At 44.6% G+C, this 19,325-nt stretch overlaps 1 protein-coding gene across 2 annotated transcripts in view; it reads right to left on the bottom strand.

The window, feature by feature from the left end:
- Nucleotides 1–19,325, bottom strand: part of LOC137373080 (transmembrane anterior posterior transformation protein 1-like) — a 189,203-nt gene that overhangs the window by 69,048 nt on the left and 100,830 nt on the right. For both annotated transcript variants that reach the window (XM_068037933.1, XM_068037943.1), the window contains exon 11: nucleotides 15,591–15,659. In XM_068037933.1, the coding sequence (XP_067894034.1) occupies nucleotides 15,591–15,659 (69 nt within the window). The remainder of the gene's footprint in view (nucleotides 1–15,590; nucleotides 15,660–19,325) is intronic.

The following is a 19,325-nucleotide window of genomic DNA, read 5'->3' as shown; positions in this document are numbered from 1 at the left end:
TTGTCAGGGGGAGATCGTGTCTAACTAACTTGATTGAATTTTTCGAGGCAGTGACTAGATGTGTAGATGATGGTAAAGCAGTTGACGTAGTCTACATGGACTTCAGTAAGGCTTTTGATAAGGTCACACATGGGAGATTGGTTAAGACAGTAAGAGCCCATAGGATCCAAGGCAATTTGGCAAAGTGGGTCCAAAAATGGCTTAGTGGCAGGCGGCAGAGGGTGATGGACGAGGGTTGTTTTTGCAAGTGGAAGCCTGTGACCAATGGTGTACCACAGGGATCGGTGCTGGGACCCTTGCTGTTCGTAGTGTACATTAATGATTTAAACGTGAATATAGGAGGCATATGTAAGTTCACAGATGACAAGAAAATTGGTGGTAAATAATGAGGAGGAAAGTCTTAGATTACAGGACGATATAGATGGGCTGGTAAGATGGGCGGAGCAGTGGCAAATGGAATTTAATCCTGAGAAGTGTGAGGTGATGCATTTTGGGAGGACTAACAAGGCAAGGGAATATACAATGGATGGTAGACCCTAGGAAGTACAGACGGTTAGAGGGACCTTGGTGTACTTGTCCAGAGGTCACTGAAGGCAGCAGCACTGGTAGGTAAGTTGGTTAGGAAGGCATATGGGATACATGCCTTTATTAGCCGAGGCATAGAATATAAGAACAGTGAGGTTATGATGGAGCTGTATAAAACGCTAGTTTGGCCACAGCTGGAGTACTGTGTACAGTTCTGGGCACCACACTATAGTTAGGATGTGATTGCACTGGAGAGGGTGCAAAGGAGATTCACCAGGATATTGCCTGGGCAGGAGCATTTCAGCTATGAAGAGAGACTGAAAAGGGTAGGGTTGTTTTCCTTAGAGCAGAGAAGGCTGACTGGGGACCTGATTGAGGTATACAAAATTAGGAGGGGCATTGATAGGTTAGATAGGAAGAAACTTTTTCCCTTAGCGGAGGGGTCAATAACCAGGGGGCATAGGTTTAAGTTAAGGGGCAGGAATGTTAGAGGGGATTTAAGGAAAACATTTTTCACCCAGAGGGTGGGTGGAATCTGGAATGCACTGCCTGAAGAGGTGGTAGAGGCAGGAACCCTAACATTTAAGAAGTATTAAGATCAGCACTTGAAAGGCCATTGCATACAAGGCTACGGGCCAAGTGCTGGAAAATGGGATTAGCATAGTTAAGTGCTTGATGGCCGGCACGGACACGATGGGCCGAAGGGCTTGTTTCTGTGCTGTATGACTCTATGAGTTAACTAGAGGGTAACAGAGTAACCCCAGTGAAAGCATGGCCAATATGGAGCAGCGTAATTCAGAGCTGGGTACAGAATTGTTAAAACTTTTCCAACTGATCCCAAAATTCAATGAGGGAGACGTGGAAGTGTTTTTTGCGTGTCTTGAAAAACTGGCATTGCAGTTAAAGAGGTCAGCTGAGGCTTGGACTCTCCTGCTACAAAGCAAGCCAACTGGAAAAGCCCATGAGGGTTATTCCATGTTGCCAGATGAGAGTTCATCAGATTACGTAATGATGGAAAATGCTATCCTCGGGGCATATGAGTTTGTACTGGAAGCCTATCACCAAATTTTTAGAACCCTCAAGAAACAAGCTGATCAAACTTACCTGGAGTTTGAGAGAAATTAGCAGCTGGCTTTTGACCAGTGGCTGAGGGCTCTTAAAGTACAGCTCAGCTATGAAAATCTCAGAGAAGTAATTTTGTTAGAGGAATTTAAAAACTCTCTCCTGCTCTCCATAAAGACACATGTGGAGGAACAAAAGGCTCATAAAGACTGGCAGGCAGCAGTCCTGGCCTATGAGTTCGCTCTCATTTAAAAGTCAGTTTCCCGGTGAAAATCTTTCCTAATCACCCCCACAAATCCAAAAAGGACAGAGGGTGGGAAGGTGATAGAAGCCCAAGCACTCCTGGGATGGAAGGAAAAGCAGGAGACACAGGGGGCCCTCCTACAGCCAAAAAGGAAAGTGCTGTAAGTAGTAGTGAGACCCGGAGGCCTGTGTGCTTCCATTGTAATAAAGCAGGGCATTTACGAGTTGACTGATGGAAAATAGAGGGAAAACCTGTGGGTTAATCAGGGCACACCTGCTCAGTGAAGAATGGACCCTGATGGAAAGCACAGCAAGCTGTGGCTTTAACAGTAGCAAGAGTGAGACGCAGGAAGTCAACCGCTGCAAGTGCAGGAAAATTTAATAGGGTTCCTGAAGGTTATCAGGTGTCTGAAGGGAGAGTAACCCCGTACCCCTCGAGTGGGGCAAGCAAGCCCATAGCAATTCTCAGGGACACAGGGGCCGCTAGATCCCTTTTACTGGGAAAAGGCCTGACCTTTTCCCCAGCGAGTGCAGTAAACTCCAGAATGGTGGTTAATGGTATTGGAGGGCAGCGCATGCAGGCACCTTTACATCGGGTGCACGTGGAGTACGACCTAATTTCGGGACTGGTGACTGTAGGGATTGTCCCCAGTTTGCCTGCGGACGGAGTTGACCTGCATCTAAGTAATGATCTGGTGGGGGATGAAGGTGGTAGCTTCTCCAGTAGTGAAAGAGAGTCCACAGAAGGTCAGGGAAACAGGGTAGTGGCAGAAGACGGTCCCCTGCAGTTCTCTGAATGTGTAATGAATGAGGTCATGATCAAACCAACTCCCCCAGGGGAGACTGAATTGGCACTGCGGGCAGATGACCATGAGGTGTCTGAGACTTTCTTCGGAAAGTTCGAAGACCCAGGGAATGAGTTCAATAAATCTTCCCTAACTGAGGCTCAGTGTGCTGACCCAGTATTGAGTTAGCACAGGCTGCCCAGTCTGAAACTGAAGCAGAGGGAGTCCCTGATTGCTACTATTTAAAGAATGAGGGCCTGATGTGGAAATAGAGTTCTCCTCACAGACCTGAGAGCAAGGAGTGGACAGTGGTTCACCAATTAGTGGTACCACAGAGGTACCAGAGAGAAATAGCAGGAATGGCCCATGAGATTACAGTGGCTGTACATGTCAGTATACAAAAAACCAGAGCCCAATAGTTTGACTGGCCAAAGATGTGGTGGAGTACTGTAGGAGTTGCCACATGTGCCAGGTTTGAGGGGAAACCCCAACCTACAGTGAACTCTGCACCCTTAAGTCCCGTATCGGTATTTGAAGCACCCTCCAGCAGAGGGCTGGTGAACTGTAAGGGACCCCTGCTGAGAACAAAAGGGGACAGACAAGCACCAGGCTGGCAAAAGGTTAAAGAAAGGGGAAAAGGGACCAAAGGGGGAAGGTTAAAGGAAGTCCGGGAAGAATCGCAGATGAAAACTCCTGCTGTCCAGTCAGCCAACCCCGCAGTGTTTGAAAAATTAGACCCCACATCCTCCTATGTAAATGCAGACACGAGAAGCACCCCACCAGAACTGCTAACAGCATTTACAGGCACTGGCAGAGACAAAGAAAGTCCTCAAGAGGGCAGAGAAACGTGAGGGTGATGCCTCACCTAGTCGAAGTGTCGCAGGGGAATGCAGTAGAATCTGGACAAACACCTGCAAGCAGGAGTGTCCCAGAGGGCAAAGGGAAGGTGAGCAAAGAATCCTCCCCCACAGTCAGGGAAAAAGTGAAAAAGGGAACCATCCATCCCCTGGGGTGAAAAGCCCTTGCATGACTCATCAAAGCACTAAAAGAGTGTTCAGAGTGGAATCGCCCACTGCCGCCACCCAAAGAACAAAGAACAGTACAGCACAGGAACAGGCCATTCAGCCCTCCAAGCCTGCGCCGATCTTGATGCCTGCCTAAAATAACACCTTCTGCACTTCCGGGGCCCATATCCCTCTATTCCCTTCCTATTCATATATTTGTCAAGATGTCTCTTAAATGTCGCTATCGTATCTGCTTCCACCACCTCCCCTGGCAGCAAGTTCCACGCACTCACCACCCTCTGTGTAAAGAACTTGCCTCGCACATCCCCTCTAAACTTTGCCCCTCGCACCTTAAACCTATGTCCCCTAGTAACTGACTCTTCCACCCTGGGAAAAAGCTTCTGACTATCCACTCTGTCCATGCTGCTCATAACTTTGTAAACCTCTATTATGTCGCCACTCCACCTCCGTCATTCCAGTGAAAACAATCCGAGTTTTTCCAACCTCTCCTCATAGCTAATGCCCTCCAGACCAGGCAACATCCTGGTAAACCTCCTCTGTACCCTCTCCAAAGCCTCCACGTCCTTCTGGTAGTGTGGCGACCAGAATTGCACGCAATATTCTAAGTGTGGCCTAACTAAGGTTCTGTACAGCTGCAACATAACTTGCCAATTTTTATACTCTATGCCCCGACCGATGAAGGCAAGCATGCCGTATGCCTTCTTGACTACCTTATCCACCTGCATTGCCACTTTCAGTGACCTGTGGACCTGTACGCCCAGATCTCTCTGCCTGTCAATACTCCAAAGGGTTCTGCCATTTACTGTATACCTCCCACCTGCATTAGACCTTCCAAAATGCATTACCTCACCCCTGATCAGAACTCCCACCTCGGGCTAATTAAATCTAACCTTCCCTCTGCGGACCTCAACAAGAACAAGGATATCTTCAGCAATCATGGAAATGTGCACAAAAAAAATTCCTCAAAAACCACATGTTTATTGGGATGTCAAAAAGGGCCATTTAAGGCAGCACTGCTGCCCAGAAAAGACAGGCTGCAACAATTGTTAGGGTTCTGAATGAATGAGAGATGCATGTGTGTTTTCCTGTCCTCATCTTCTCTCCAGTCCCTTTTAATGAAATGCTCTTTTTAAAAATCGCATTTCATTCCGCTGGGTGTGGAGGTATCATGTAAACCCCCACCTGCCAAGAATGAGGCATATTAATTTTGTCTTATAAAGAACAAAGAGAACAAAGAACAAAGAAAATTACAGCACAGGAACAGGCCCTTCGGCCCTCCAAGCCTGCGCCGATCCAGATCCTCTATCTAAACATGTCGCCTATTTTCTAAGGGTCTGTATCTCTTTGCTTCCTGCCCATTCATGTATCTGTCTAGATACATCTTAAAAGACGCTATCGTGCCCGCGTCTACCACCTCCGCTGGCAATGCGTTCCATGCACCCACCACCCTCTGCGTAAAGAACTTTCCACGCATATCCCCCCTAAACTTTTCCCCTCTCACTTTGAACTCGTGTCCCCTTGTAATTGAATCCCCCACTCTGGGGAAAAAGCTTCTTGCTATCCACCCTGTCTATACCTCTCATGATTTTGTACACCTCAATCAGGTCCCCCCTCAACCTCCGTCTTTCTAATGAAAATAATCCTAATCCACTCAACCTCTCTTCATAGCTAGCGCCCTCCATACCAGGCAACATCCTGGTGAACCGCCTCTGCACCCTCTCCAAAGCATCCACATCCTTTTGGTAATGTGGCGACCAGAACTGCACGCAGTATTCCAAATGTGGCCGAACCAAAGTCCTATACAACTGTAACATGACCTGCCAACTCTTGTACTCAATACCCTGTCCGATGAAGGAAAGCATGCCGTATGCCTTCTTGACCACTCTATTGACCTGCGTTGCCACCTTCAGGGAACAATGGACCTGAACACCCAAATCTCTCTGTACATCAATTTTCCCCAGGACTTTTCCATTTACTGTATAGTTCACTCTTGAATTGGATCTTCCAAAATGCATCACCTCGCATTTGCCCTGATTGAACTCCATCTGCCATTTCTCTGCCCAACTCTCCAGTCTATCTATATTCTGCTGTATTCTCTGACAGTCCCCTTCACTATCTGCTACTCCACCAATCTTGGTGTCGTCTTATGAACATTGATTTTAAACTGTTGCTGGAGTGCAGAAATGACTTGTTTCAAGATCACCAGACACTGGGCTGGAAGGACATTTGCATACTAAGAAATGCTGCTTGTGCCGATAAAGGGCTATTCCCTGCTCCAATTAACTCAAATAGATTTTGATCACCGGACATTGAAGGTGTAAGGAAGTGCTAAGATGATACAATCCACAGAGCCAGAACTGGTTAAACCAGCTTGTCACATGACTAACTGGCTGGTCCATTATTTTTGAACTAGCTACAGGACAGTCTGAATTCAGAAGGCAGTGTGCAACTGAAGCTGAAACAATCAAGCCTCTCACCTGGCTCTCTCTCTTGCTTTCTCCCCAAGCCACTGGACCCAAGGAAGGCACGTAAACCTCAAGAGAGAAAAGACGCCTACATCGGAACAAGTTGGAGTGTGAGCTGGGCCCCAACGAACTGCAAGACTTCCCGGCAACCAAAGATTCCACATTGAACTTAAAGGACTGTAACTACCAGATATTCCCTCAAACTGTTCCCCTTTATTCCTTCTACTTTTTCTGTCTCTATCTGCGTGAGTGTGTGTTCATCGCATATGCATGCTAGCGTGGTTGCGTCGCATACTCAGTCGTTAACCGGATTAGAGTTCAAGATTAATAAACTTCTATCTTTCTTGTTTAATCAAAGGAAACCTGTTTGATTTCTTTGCCATACAATTGGAGCAATGAACAAGGATTCACTAAGGGGGTGCTAAAAAGTGTTTTAAAAAATTAAACCGTGCTACGGTTAACCCAAGCAAAGGCTGCGAGGGAACCGCTAGACCGAGTTGTAACACTTTGTTAAATTCAAGAAAACCTGCCCGATTACTTCCTTGCTATGATCATAACAAGAACTAATCAAACGCCTAACTGAATTGGATCGTACAGCCACTTTCAGAAAGCATTAAACTTGCTGTGGCCAAACAAGGAGATGGAAAAAGGGAAGCCCTTCGACCTCTCCTCACATGACTGCAACAAGGGATATACTTGAATTGGAGGCAGTTCAGATGAGGTCTCCCAACAGCCAGCGGGAGGTAGAGTAGCAGATATGTAGACAGATTTTGGAAAGATGTAAAGGTAACAGGGTTGTAGTGGTGGGTGATTTTAACTTCCCCTATATTGACTGGGACTCACTTAGTGCTAGGGGCTTCGATGGGGCAGAATTTGTAAGGAGCATCCAGGAGGGCTTCGTGAAACAATATGTAGATAGTCCAACTAGGGATGGGGCCGTACTGGACCTGGTATTGGGGAATGAGCCCGGCCAGGTGGTCGAAGTTTCAGTAGGGGAGCATTTCGGGAACAGTGACCATAATTCCATAACTTTTAAGGTACTTGTGGATAAGGATAAGAGTAGTCCTCGGGTGAAGGTGCTAAATTGGGGGAAGGATAATTATAACAATATTAGGCAGGAACTGAAAAATTTAGATTGGGGGCAGCTATTTGAGGGTAAATCAACATCTGACATGTGGGAGTCTTTCAAATGTCAGTTGATTAGAATCCAAGACCAGCATGTTCCTGTGAGGAAGAAGGATAAGTTTGGCAAGTTTCGGGAACCTTGGATAACTCGGGATATTGAGAGCCTCGTCAAAAAGAAAAAGGAAGCATTCCTAAGGGCTGGAAGGCGAGGAACAGACGAATCCCTTGAGGAATATAAAGACAGTAGGAAGGAACTTAAGCAAGGAGTCAGGAGGGCTAAAAGGGGTTATGAAAAGTCATTGGCGAACAGGATTAAGGAAAATCCCAAGGCTTTTAAAACGTATATAAAGAGCAAGAGGGTAACCAGGGAAAGGGTTGGCCCACTCAAGGACAGAGAAGGGAATCTATGTGTGGAGCCAGAGGAAATGGGCAAGGTACTGAATGAGTACTTTGCATCAGTATTCACCAAGGAGAAGGACTTGGTGGATGATGAGCCGAGGGAAGGGAGTGTAGATGTCTCAGTCATCTCATTATCAAAAAGGAGGAGGTGTTGGGTGTCTTGCACAGCATTAAGGTAGATAAGTCCCCAGGGCCTGATGGGATCTACCCCAGAATACTGAGGGAGGCAAGGGAAGAAATTGCTGGGGCCTTGACAGAAATCGTTGCATCCTCATTGGCTACAGGTGAGGTCCCAGAGGACTGGAGAATAGTCAATGTTGTTCCTTTGTTTAAGAAGGGTAGCAAGGATAATCCAGGAAATTATAGGCCGGTGAGCCTTACGTCAGTGGTAGGGAAATTATTAGAGAGGAATCTTCGGGACAGGATTTACTCCCATTTGGAAACAAATGGACTTATTAGCAAGAGGCAGCATGGTTTTGTGAAGGGGAGGTCGTGTCTCACTAATTTGATTGAGTTTTTTGAGGAAGTGACGAAGATGATTGATGAAGGAAGGGCAGTGGATGTTATCTATATGGACTTCAGTAAAGCCTTTGACAAGGTCCCTCATGGCAGACTGGTACAAAAGGTGAAGTCACATGGGATCAGAGGGGAGCTGGCAAGATGGATACAGAACTGGCTCTGTCATAGAAGACAGAGGGCAGCAGTGGAAGGGTGCTTTTCTGAATGGAGGGATGTGACTAGTGGTGTTCTGCAGGGATCAGTGCTGGGACCTTTGCTGTTTGTAGTATATATAAATGATTTGGAGGAAAATGTAGCTGGTCTGATTAGTAAGTTTGCGGACGACACAAAGATTGGCGGAGTTGCGGATAGTGATGAGGATTGTCAGAGGATACAGCAGGATATAGATCGGTTGGAGACTTGGGCGGAGAAATGGCAGATGGAGTTTAATCTGGACAAATGTGAGGTAATGCATTTTGGAAGGTCTAATGCAGGGGGGGAAGTATACAGTAAATGGCAGAACCCTTAGGAGTATTGACAGGCAGAGAGATCTGGGCGTACAGGTCCACGGGTCACTGAAAGTGGCAACGCAGGTAGATAAGGTAGTCAAGAAGGCATACGGCATGCTTGCCTTCATCGGTCGGGGCATAGAGTATAAAAATTGGCAAGTTATGCTGCAGCTGTACAGAACTTTAGTTAGGGCACACTTAGAATATTGCGTGCAATTCTGGTCGCCACACTACCAGAAGGACGTGGAGGCTTTGGAGAGGGTACAGAAGAGGTTTACCAGGATGTTGCCTGGTCTGGAGGGCATTAGCTATGAGGAGAGTTTGGACAAACTCGGATTGTTTTCACTGGAACGACAGAGGTGGAAGGGCGACATGATAGAGGTTTACAAAGTTATGAGCGGCATGGACAGAGTGGATAGTCAGAAGCTTTTTCCCAGGGTGGAAGAGTCAGTTACTAGGGGACATAGGTTTAAGGTGAGAGCGGCAAAGTTTAGAGGGGATGTGCGAGGCAAGTTCTTTACACAGAGGGTGGTGAGCGCCTGGAACTTACTGCCAGGGGAGGTGGTGGAAGCAGATACGATAGCGACGTGGGAGTATCTAGAACTGCGGGGCACAGTTTCAGAATAAGGGGTCTCCCATTTAAGACGGAAATGAGGAGGGGTTTCTTCTCGCAGAGGGTGGTTAATCTTTGTAATTCTCTTCCCCAGAGAGCAGTGGAGACTGAGTCATTGAATCTATTCAAGGCTGAGTGAGAGGTTATTTTTTTATCTACAAGAGAGTCAAGGGTTATGGGAGGCAGGCAGGAAAGTGGAATTGAGGCCACAATCAGATCAGCCATGATCTTACTCACAAAGCAAGCTAGAGCGGCTGAATGACCTACTCCTGCTCCTATTTCTGGTCTTACGTTCTTAAATTCAACGAAACTACCTAGTCCAAAGTAAATACACTAATAGAACCACAGTTTATAGCACAAAAAGAGGCCATTTAGCCTATCAGGTCTATTGCAGCTCTTCACTAGAGCAATCCAAAAATATTCTAATTGCCCTGCTCTCTCCATATCCCTGCATTGTCCTCTGCTTGAAATAATTATCCAATTGTCCCTTAAAAGACACAATGATCCTGGCCTCAGCCACTCCCTGTGGCAAAGTATTCTATACTTCAGCAACCTTCTGAATAAAAAAAAAATCTCTCCTCACTCTCAATGTTAATTTCAAATTGATGACACCATCACTATCTCCCCAACAACGGGATAAATATGGAAAGATTACCTCAAATCAAAATGCTCCATAATTTAATAAACGCCTCTACTGAATCTTCACTTAGTCCCCCTAGCATTATTAATTTCACATCCCTAGTATCATCCTGGCAAGTCAATGCTGTATGCTCTCCATGGCTTAAAATTCATTTGTAGAATTAGACAGCCAAGGTTTCACACAGCATTCTTAATTGTGCCCCTAATCAGCGTCCTGTACAAATTTATGAGGCCGTTGCTTTTATTCTTGAAACTCCTATCTCAATGTTATTAACAACCTTTTATTTGACTTCATTTATCTATCTTTGTACTTCTAAGGAATTATATATTTGAAACCTTAGGTTTATCTATTAATCCACCTCCACCCCTTCGGTGTCCAAGATCCACAGATCATCTGAGATCCTTGATTGTAAATCTCCGTGAAATCTTTCATAATGTTGGAAAAAGACTGTGGTAATGATTTTTGTTAAGCTTTGCTAAGATAATACTTTTGTTAAGAATTTGTGAAAGTGAAAAGTCTCAATGCCCTATTCTGCATAATGCCAGCTGACAGAAAGGAGGAAAATGAGACAGAAAGAGTGCAAGAAAGGAGTCGAGGAGAGAGTGGGGGGGTGGGGAACAGAGAGAAATAGCGGGCAAAAGAGGGAGGTGGGAAAATGAGGGGCAGCGTGGAGGTGGGAAAATGAGGGGCAGCGAGGGGGCGGGAGAAGGGGGACAGCAAGAGAGAGAGGGGAAAAGAGGGGCAGAGAGAGGAAAAGAGGGAAAGATTTTTCTCCTCCTCACTAATTTGGGAGGTAGTGGACTGTGCATTGTTTTAAAAGGCAAATAATAGGACAGCAGGCATGGATGGAATTAAAACCAAGTTCTTAAAGACTGCTCAACACAAGGTGGGTTGGGGAGGGGTGAAACAACAGCAATGCTCTTTGTTAAAACTGCCAGGAATCAGCAACTTGTCCTGAAGCTGGTGAAAAGAATTTCTAACACTGATATTCCAAAGTGCAGTTGTGGTTTCTATCCAAATGAAGGGGCAAATCTAAGTGAGCCCAAAATCTAACCAGAAATCTTGTTGATATGAGTGGCTGTTAAGGTGGTCCTTTCGGTTTCACAGTATATACTAAAATTTCTGAAACCCACATACTAATCAGAAAAACTGGCTAGATTTCACTTAGGAGGCATGTGTAGAACAGATTATGACTTTGTTTGAGATCACAGATTTGCACCAGGCTCAGGGAAATCCACTTACATTTTTGTCATCCATGTTTGTAAAATTTGCATCCCAGTTCCAAGTGATACATTAATGATGAAGCAGGAAGCTACTGGAACACATGGACAAATTTTTGACTTTATCCAGTCGTGTACCCCAGCTCCAAAATTTGAGTAAGGCTGGATGACAGACTCACTGAAATTGCTTTCTCTGAAAGAGTGAGCATAGTTTGTCCACTGACACCCATCTGATTTAATGTAGTAAAAAATCTCAAGGTGCCTCACATAGCATTACCAGAAAAATAATCAGCACTGAGTCAAAGGAGAAGACATTAGGACAGGTAACCAAATGCTTAGACAAAGAGGTTTGTTTTAAAGAGCATCTTTAATGAGGAGAGGGGTGGAGACATGGAAAGGCAAAGAGGTTTGGCAAAGGTCTTCCAGGCCTTAGGGTCTAGCCAGCTAAAAACACAGCCAACAATGGTGGGGCAAAGGAAGAGGGGGATGCACAGAAATTGGAGGAATACAAAGAATTCTTAGAAGGTTGTAGGGCTTGAGGGTGCTCTACATATGCTAGTTCAGCCCCACTAAACTAATGTATGTTAGTTTCTGCTTGAAACAGACATTTCCACAATTTCAAAACAATTAGGAGCACAAAGCAATTCTTCCAAAGTAGTTTATGAGTTCCTCGTACTTTGTTGATGAGGATGGTGGCAGCAGAAAAGAGAGGGGGTGGGGGGCTCAAGGAAACGTGTGTGCATGCTGTGGTTAGAAGTAGGATGGCAATATGCCCATATTATGACATGCTGTGCTGCTCAGCATGGTGATGCCAATTGTGAGGAACTCCTCGTATCTGATCACCTAGCAAAGGCTCAAACCTGCACTTACAATTGTTCAACAGCTAAAGTCACTGTCCTCTTTGATGAACCGGCCTAAAGTTATGCACTTGGGAATGAAGTTCAGACCTAAACAATGCTTGTGGTTGGTTCAGCACTTGGTCCCTGAACCAAACAGTACACCAGGGTACTGTTGTTGCTTAACACCTAGCTGACCAAAAAAAACACATGCTAAAGCATTTAACTTTGTAATTATATATTTTTAATATCCATATTGCTTTGTGACCAGGGAGGAAAAAAAAAAGGATGCATACACAGAGCTCCACTCACCTGCATCCGAATGGCAGCTGAATTTGAAAAAGGTTCAAAATTTAATTTTATAACTTCAGGTGATCCAATGGTTGCAGTTAAATTACAACTGGCATGTCTCTGAAGAAGTGAGAGATTACTTAATAGAGATGGTCTCGCACTATGGCAAAATTTTATTTAGTGGACTCCACTACACACTACATTTCCCCACTGACTCAAAACCAATACTGGTGTGCATATAACTAGATTAATATGTAACTGAATTCAACCCTTCTCAAGGGCAATTAGGGATGTGCAATAAATGCTGGCTTTGCCAGCAATGCTCACATTCCAAGAACAAATAATAAAAGTATCAATCTGAATCTTCAATCTGTTATTTGAGCTCAAACTTAAAACCCTAAAATTGATCAATGCTTGCTGTACTAAACCAGCACTCAAATGATGTTTCAACCCATAAATAAACCCAACCTGCTGTTTGCAGAGGTCCTTACGTATTATCACATTTAAGTTATGATTACTTACAGCAGTGTGGTCATGGTTAAATTTCAATAACAACTTGCATTTATAAAGCACCTTTAGAATTCTAAAGCGTTTCACATGAGCGTAATCAGACAAAACCTGACATCAAGCCAAAGGAGGAGATATTTGGATGGATGACTAAAATCTCTAAAAAAAAAAAGGTAGGTTTTAAGGAGCATCCTAAACGGAAAAAGAAGTGGAGAGGCAGAGAGATGTGGAAAGGGAATTTTAGAGCTTAAGGCCTGCACCATGGAAGACATGGCTGCCAATGATGGTGTGAAGGAAGTGCAGGATGCACAAGAGATTAGAGTTGGGGGAACACAGAGTATTTGGAGAATTGCAGCGTTGGAAGAGATAGGGAGGAATGAGGCCATGGGGGGTGGATTTGTACATGAGGATGAGAACTGTAAAATAGAGGTGTTGGGTGCACCAGCAGCCAATATAGATCAGCACGCACAAGGGTTTAGATGAAGGGGACTTGGTTCGAGTTAGGATACTGGCAGCAGAGTGGGCTCCAGTTTATGAAAGGTAGAAGATGGGAAGCCAGCCAGGAGAGCATTAAAATAGTTGAGTTAGGAGGTAACAAAAATACAGATGAGGGTTTCAGCAGCAGATGGACTGAAGCAGAGGCAGGGATGGGCAAACTTAGAGGTGGAAGTAGATGTGATGGAGAGGATAATTTCAACTCATTGTAACAGTGTTCCCTCTTTTGTGGTCATCCACCCATCATGGGATCTCTGCTGCTGTGGATCAGCATAATTGTTCCCTCACCTCTGCCTATGACATCCTTGTTGCCTTCAAACCACTATTCCCTCAAGTCATAGGCCAGCAAACTTGAGCATATAGGGAATATCTCTGTTACAGTCAATCAGATTTGGTGTCACCACATCAAATATTACCATGCCATGCTCTACTTCTAAGAAAAAAACACCCATTGCTACAGAATCATCCCAGAGGAAAAAGCATATCATGACAAATCAACTTTTAAACCCCTTTCCTGTACTCTCACCTGCAATACTGTTGAAAAGGTTCACAGATTTCTTCATGTCAAACATTGATATCATTGATACAGCTGCTTCTAGCTACTTTCCCTCCTTTCTCCATCACTCCCAAAACTATCATCCCAGTACCCCACCAACTCTAGCTCTAATCCACATCACACTACAGTTTCTCTCCATCTCTCCCTATATCCTTTACCTGCTTATTCCCTCTGTGACATCCACCTCCTGCACTCTTGATCCCCTTCCCACTTAATTATCCCTCGTGGCCCTCATGCTAATTGACATTGTTGATGGGTCACTTTCCTGAGATTCAGTCCTCTCTCTTCCAAAACTACTACAATTACCTCCCTCCTCAATAAAACAATGCTCGATCCATCCAACTGCCACCCCTTTTCCAAACTCCAATTCTCTAATGGTCCTTGTACACAGCCTCCCAGCTTCATGTTCATCGCTCTGAAACTCCCTCCAGTCTAACTTCCACTCCTCTCACTAAGGTGGCACTGGCCAAAGTCAGCAAAGATATCCACCATGGCTGTGGCACTGGTCTAATATCACACCTTGTCCATCTCAAACTTTCTGTAACATTTTAGTTTGTGGACCAAGCCATTCTCCTCCATTGCTTTGTGTTGTTCCACTCCTACCCAGCACATCTCCAGAATGGTTTCTCTTCGCAGTGCCAAACTGTCACCTCCAGAGTCTACCAATGATCTATCCTTAGGCCTGTCCTCTTCGTGTCTGCCCCATGGTAACATTATCCACAGGCAAGGGGTGAATTTCCACATTTATGCTGATGATACCCAACTTTACTTTCCAATGCCTTTCTCAAACCAGCGACCACTTTCCTGCTGTCAGATAGCCTGTACGCTAAGTTACAGATGAGCCGCCACTTGTTCAACTGATCATGATGACTAAAGCCATCATCTTTGCCTATTATAAATGCCGCTTCCTTGCACTTGCTTAGGTTGACCAGACTGTGCTAAACCTTGGCACCCATTCAACACAGATGAACTTCAAACCCCATATCCTATCCATCACCAAGACTGCTTATTTCCATCGCTGCAACATTGCTTGCTTCTGTCACTACCTTAGCACCTCCACCACTGAAATGGGTATTCAAGATTTTGTCACCTCTAAATTCAATTACTCCAATCCGGCCTTAGATGACCTCCCATTGTCCACTCACTATAAAAACTCTTTTTAATTCATTCACGGGATGTGGGTGTCACTGGAAAGGCTGGCATTTATTGCTCATGCCTAATCCCGGAGAAGGAGCTTTAATGGATGGCTAGGCCATTTCACAGAGCAGTTAAGAGTCAATGACATTGTTGTGGATCTGGAGTCACATATAAACCAGACTGGGTAAGGACAGCAGATTTCCTTTCCTAAAGGACATTAGTAAACCATTTGGGTTTTTACAATATTCCAATAGCTTCATGCTCACCATTCCTGATAATAACTTTTTATGACAGATTTTATTTAATTAATTGAATTGACTTCACTAACTGCCATGGTGGGATCTGAACTCGTGTCTCAAGATTATCAGTCCAGACCTCTGGATTACTAGTCCAATAACAACCTTATATGCTACTGTACCCACTACTTGTCTAAAATGTATCTACCCATATCCTATACTGTGCACTAGTCTGTCCAAAACTTAGTCATGGCGGAAACACTCCAGTAGAAACTGGGAATTTTGACTTAAGTTATGGTGAGCAAAAGCCTAAGGAGGGATCGTCCAACTTTCACTTCCAACAGCAATATGACCTTGCAAAATGTGGACATGTGAAAAATATTTCAATTTCCTCGACAACGAATGTGTTATATTTTAACTTACCAAAACTGCTAGTGGAAGCGGTATAAATCCCATTCTTCTGGAAACTGTATCACTATAGTCTGTACATGCCTGTAAGGAAAATTGTTCATTATCAAATAGATCTTAAGTAAAGGATAAACATTGAAAAAATAATTAAGTCAATGAGAACATAAGAAATAAGAGCAGGATTAGGTGATTTGGCCCCTCAAGCCTGTCCCGCCATTGAATAAGATCATGGCTGATCTGCCCCAGCCCTCAACTCCTTTTTCGTACCAGCTCCTTGTAACCCTCAACTCCCCGTATTTCAAAAATCTATCTACTTCCTCTTTAAATACTTTGAGTGATCTAGCCTCCACAACTCTCTGGGGTACAGAATTCAAGACTTCACTACCCTCAAAGAAGAAATTCCTTCACAATTCAGTTTTAAATGAGTGTGACCTTATTCTGTAACTATGTCCCTTAGTTCGAGATTCCCCCACTAGCGGAAATATCTTCTCAACATCTACCCTGTCAAGCCCCCTCAGAATCTTGTACGTTTCAATAAGATCACTCCTCATTCTTCTAAACTCAAATGAATAAAGGCTTAACCTGTTTAGCCGTTCTTGACTGGTCAACCCCTTCATCCCAGGAATCAGCCTAGTGAATCTCTTTTGAACTGCCTCTAATGCCAGTATATCCTTTCTTAAATACAGGGACCAAAACTGTACACAGTCCTCCAGGTGCAGCCTCACTAACACCTTGTACAGTTGCAACAAGACTTCCCCATTTTTAAACTCCAACCCCCTAGCAATAAGGGCCAAAATTCCAATTGCCTTCTTAATTACTTGCTGCACCTGCATGCTAACTTTTTGTGTTTCATGCACAAGAACACCCAGATCCCTCTGTACTGCACTTTTCTGAAGTCTCTCTCCACTTAAATAGTCTGCTTTTTGATTCTTCCTACCAAAGTGCATGACCTCACACTTTCCTACATTAAACTCCATCTGTCAAGTTTTTGCCACTCACTCAACCTAGCTATATCCCCTGGTGATTTGGTGCAAATTCCCTAATATTTATCAGCAGCAACCATTCTTAAGAAATACATTACCTAGGTAGAATAGGTAAAGGAAGCAATGTAACTACAAAAATAATTGAGCTATGTATCATTTTATGATATTTTGATCTACATGAGGAGGTAACTGTATAAGATGTATAGCTTACCAACAGAACCAAACAGCTAAATAAGGAAGCTGAAGCTAAAAGATCCAAAGATAGGAAGTGCGAAATATGCATACCTCTTATTTCTTGATGTGTAAAATGCTTAATTTAAACATGGGGTAATCAATCTACATTGCACCACAAGTATGTATCACCTGTTCAGTAGGAATGCTTCTAGAAGGTGGACCAACTTGCCAGAAATAAGTGCATAGAAAAGTAGATAACTACTAAATTCCATCCATTTCTTAACAGTAAGTTCAAATAATAATTACTTTTGTACAGATATGCTCAAATGAAGAGAGAAATAATGGGCTGCTGCCCTAGAGAGCCCTTTGATCTTACCAGGGCATTGCATGTAGAAAGCAGTAGCAACTAGCAATTCAGTGCACTAAGCAACTGCTATAGATGCAAAAGGCCAAGCTTCAAGTGCTGCTCTTTGGTAGCCGTTAGGAACACAACAGTGGCAAAGGTGAACTATGTTTCATTTTTGCTTATTCTTCTGGTGAAAAAGTTCTTGATTCTTTCCGAGAGAGGGGTTGCTGAGATTGTGAACTTGGATCTGTAAATACAAGCCACTATTTTGTGGCATCATACGTTTGTACTCCTGTCTCTATAGCATTTCAAAGCTCTTGTTCCTTCCTTTTTACACAACACATCATGAACATGAGTTTTATATGCATGTTACTAAGATCATCCTGGAATGCAAAGATAACCCCGGCTTCTTTCTTTTCTTTACTGAAAACTGTCTATTAAACCACTCTCCTCACCTCCATCAATAAGTATGAGGCATTCATAGACTTCTTTATCACCAAGACTGAGGCCATCCAAGCAGTTATCTCTGCCGATCCCTCCCTTCCCCAGCCCACCCGGCCAAACTTCCTCTAAAGTTCCCCTGCCATAGTCCTGCCCTCACACCTTTCTCAAGTTTCTCTCCTATCTCCCTTCCTGCCATCTTTTGAGCTCATCTTGTCCACGAGGCCCACCTCTTACTCCTTTGACCCTATTTCCACTAAACTGACCACCCAACTTCTCCTCCGATTCCTCATGTTAGCAGATATTGTTAACAGTTCTCTTTCTTGAGGTATTGGTTCGGGTTCTCTCCTTCAAAACAGCCATCATCACACCACTCCTCAGAAGGATTGGCCCTTGACCCCACCATCCTTCCAAACTACTGCCCCAACTATCCCAACTACTGCCCCAAACTACCTTTCCAATGCACCTTTTCCTCTACAAAGTCTTTGAACGTATTGTCACCTCCCAATTCCATGTCCATCTTTCCCCGACTTCCATGTTTGAATCCCTCCAAGCAGGATTCTGCCTCTGCCACAGTACTAAAACGGCTCTTATCAAAGTCATGAATGACATTTTATGTGACTGTGACAAAGGTAAATTATCCCTCCTCGTCCTTCCCGACCTGACTGCGGCCTTCGACACGGTTGACCAAACCATCCTCCTCCAACGCCTCTCCATCATCGGCTAGCTGGGTAGGACTGCACCCACTTGGTTCCATTCTTATCTATCTCATCGTAGTCACAGTAACACCTGCAATGACTTCTCCTGCCACTCCTGCACTGTTAGTTCTGGAGACCCCCAAGGATCTATCCTTAGTCCCTCCTACTTCTTACCTACATGCTACAACAAAGCATTAGTTTTCACTTGTACGTGGACGACATCCACCTCTACCTCACCACCACACCTCTCGACTCTTCCATCATCGCTGAATTATCAGACTATTTGTCCAAAATCCAGTACTGGATGAGCAGAAATTTCTTCCAATTAAATACTGGGAAGGCTGAAGCCATCGTCTTCAGTCCCCACTCCAAACTCTGCTCCCTAGCTACCGTCCCTTTCCCTGACAACTATCTGAGGCTGAACCAGACTGTTGGCAACTTTGGTGTCGTACATGACCATGAGATGAGCTTCTGATCACATATCCATGCCATCACTCAGACCGCTTATTTCCACTAACATAATATCGCCCGGCTCCACTCCTCCCTCAGCTCATCTGCTGCTGAAACACTCACCCATGCCTTTGTTACTCTAGACTTTGTTATTCCAACACACTCCTGTCCAGTATTCCACATTCTCTGATTTGTAAACTTGAGGGCATCCAAAACTCTGCTGCCCATGTCCTTACTCCATTCACCCATCACCCCTTTGCTTGCCGTCTTATAGTGGTTCCTAGTTAAGCAATGCCTCAATTTTAAAATTAGATCATAGAGAGATACAGCACTGAAACAGGCCCTTCGGCCCACCGAGTCTGTGCCGACCAACAACTACCCATTTAGACTAATCCTACATTAATCCCATATTCCCTACCACATCTCCACTATTCTCCTACCACCTACCGACACTAGGGGCAATTGATAATGGCCAATTTACCCATCAACCTGCAAGTCTTTGGCTGCGGGAGGAAACCGGAGCACCCGGAGGAAACCCACGCGGTCACAGGGAGAACTTGCAAACTGCGCACAGGCAGTACCCAGAACCGAACCCAGGTCGCTGGAGCTGTGAGGCTGCGGTGCTAACCACTGCGCCACTGTGCCACCCTAAATTCTC

The sequence above is a fragment of the Heterodontus francisci genome, chromosome 1 (assembly GCF_036365525.1).
Source record: "Heterodontus francisci isolate sHetFra1 chromosome 1, sHetFra1.hap1, whole genome shotgun sequence".
Lineage (NCBI taxonomy): Eukaryota > Metazoa > Chordata > Chondrichthyes > Heterodontiformes > Heterodontidae > Heterodontus > Heterodontus francisci.
Note: the sequence above shows the minus strand (reverse complement) of the source record. Positions and strands in the feature narration are given on the sequence as shown.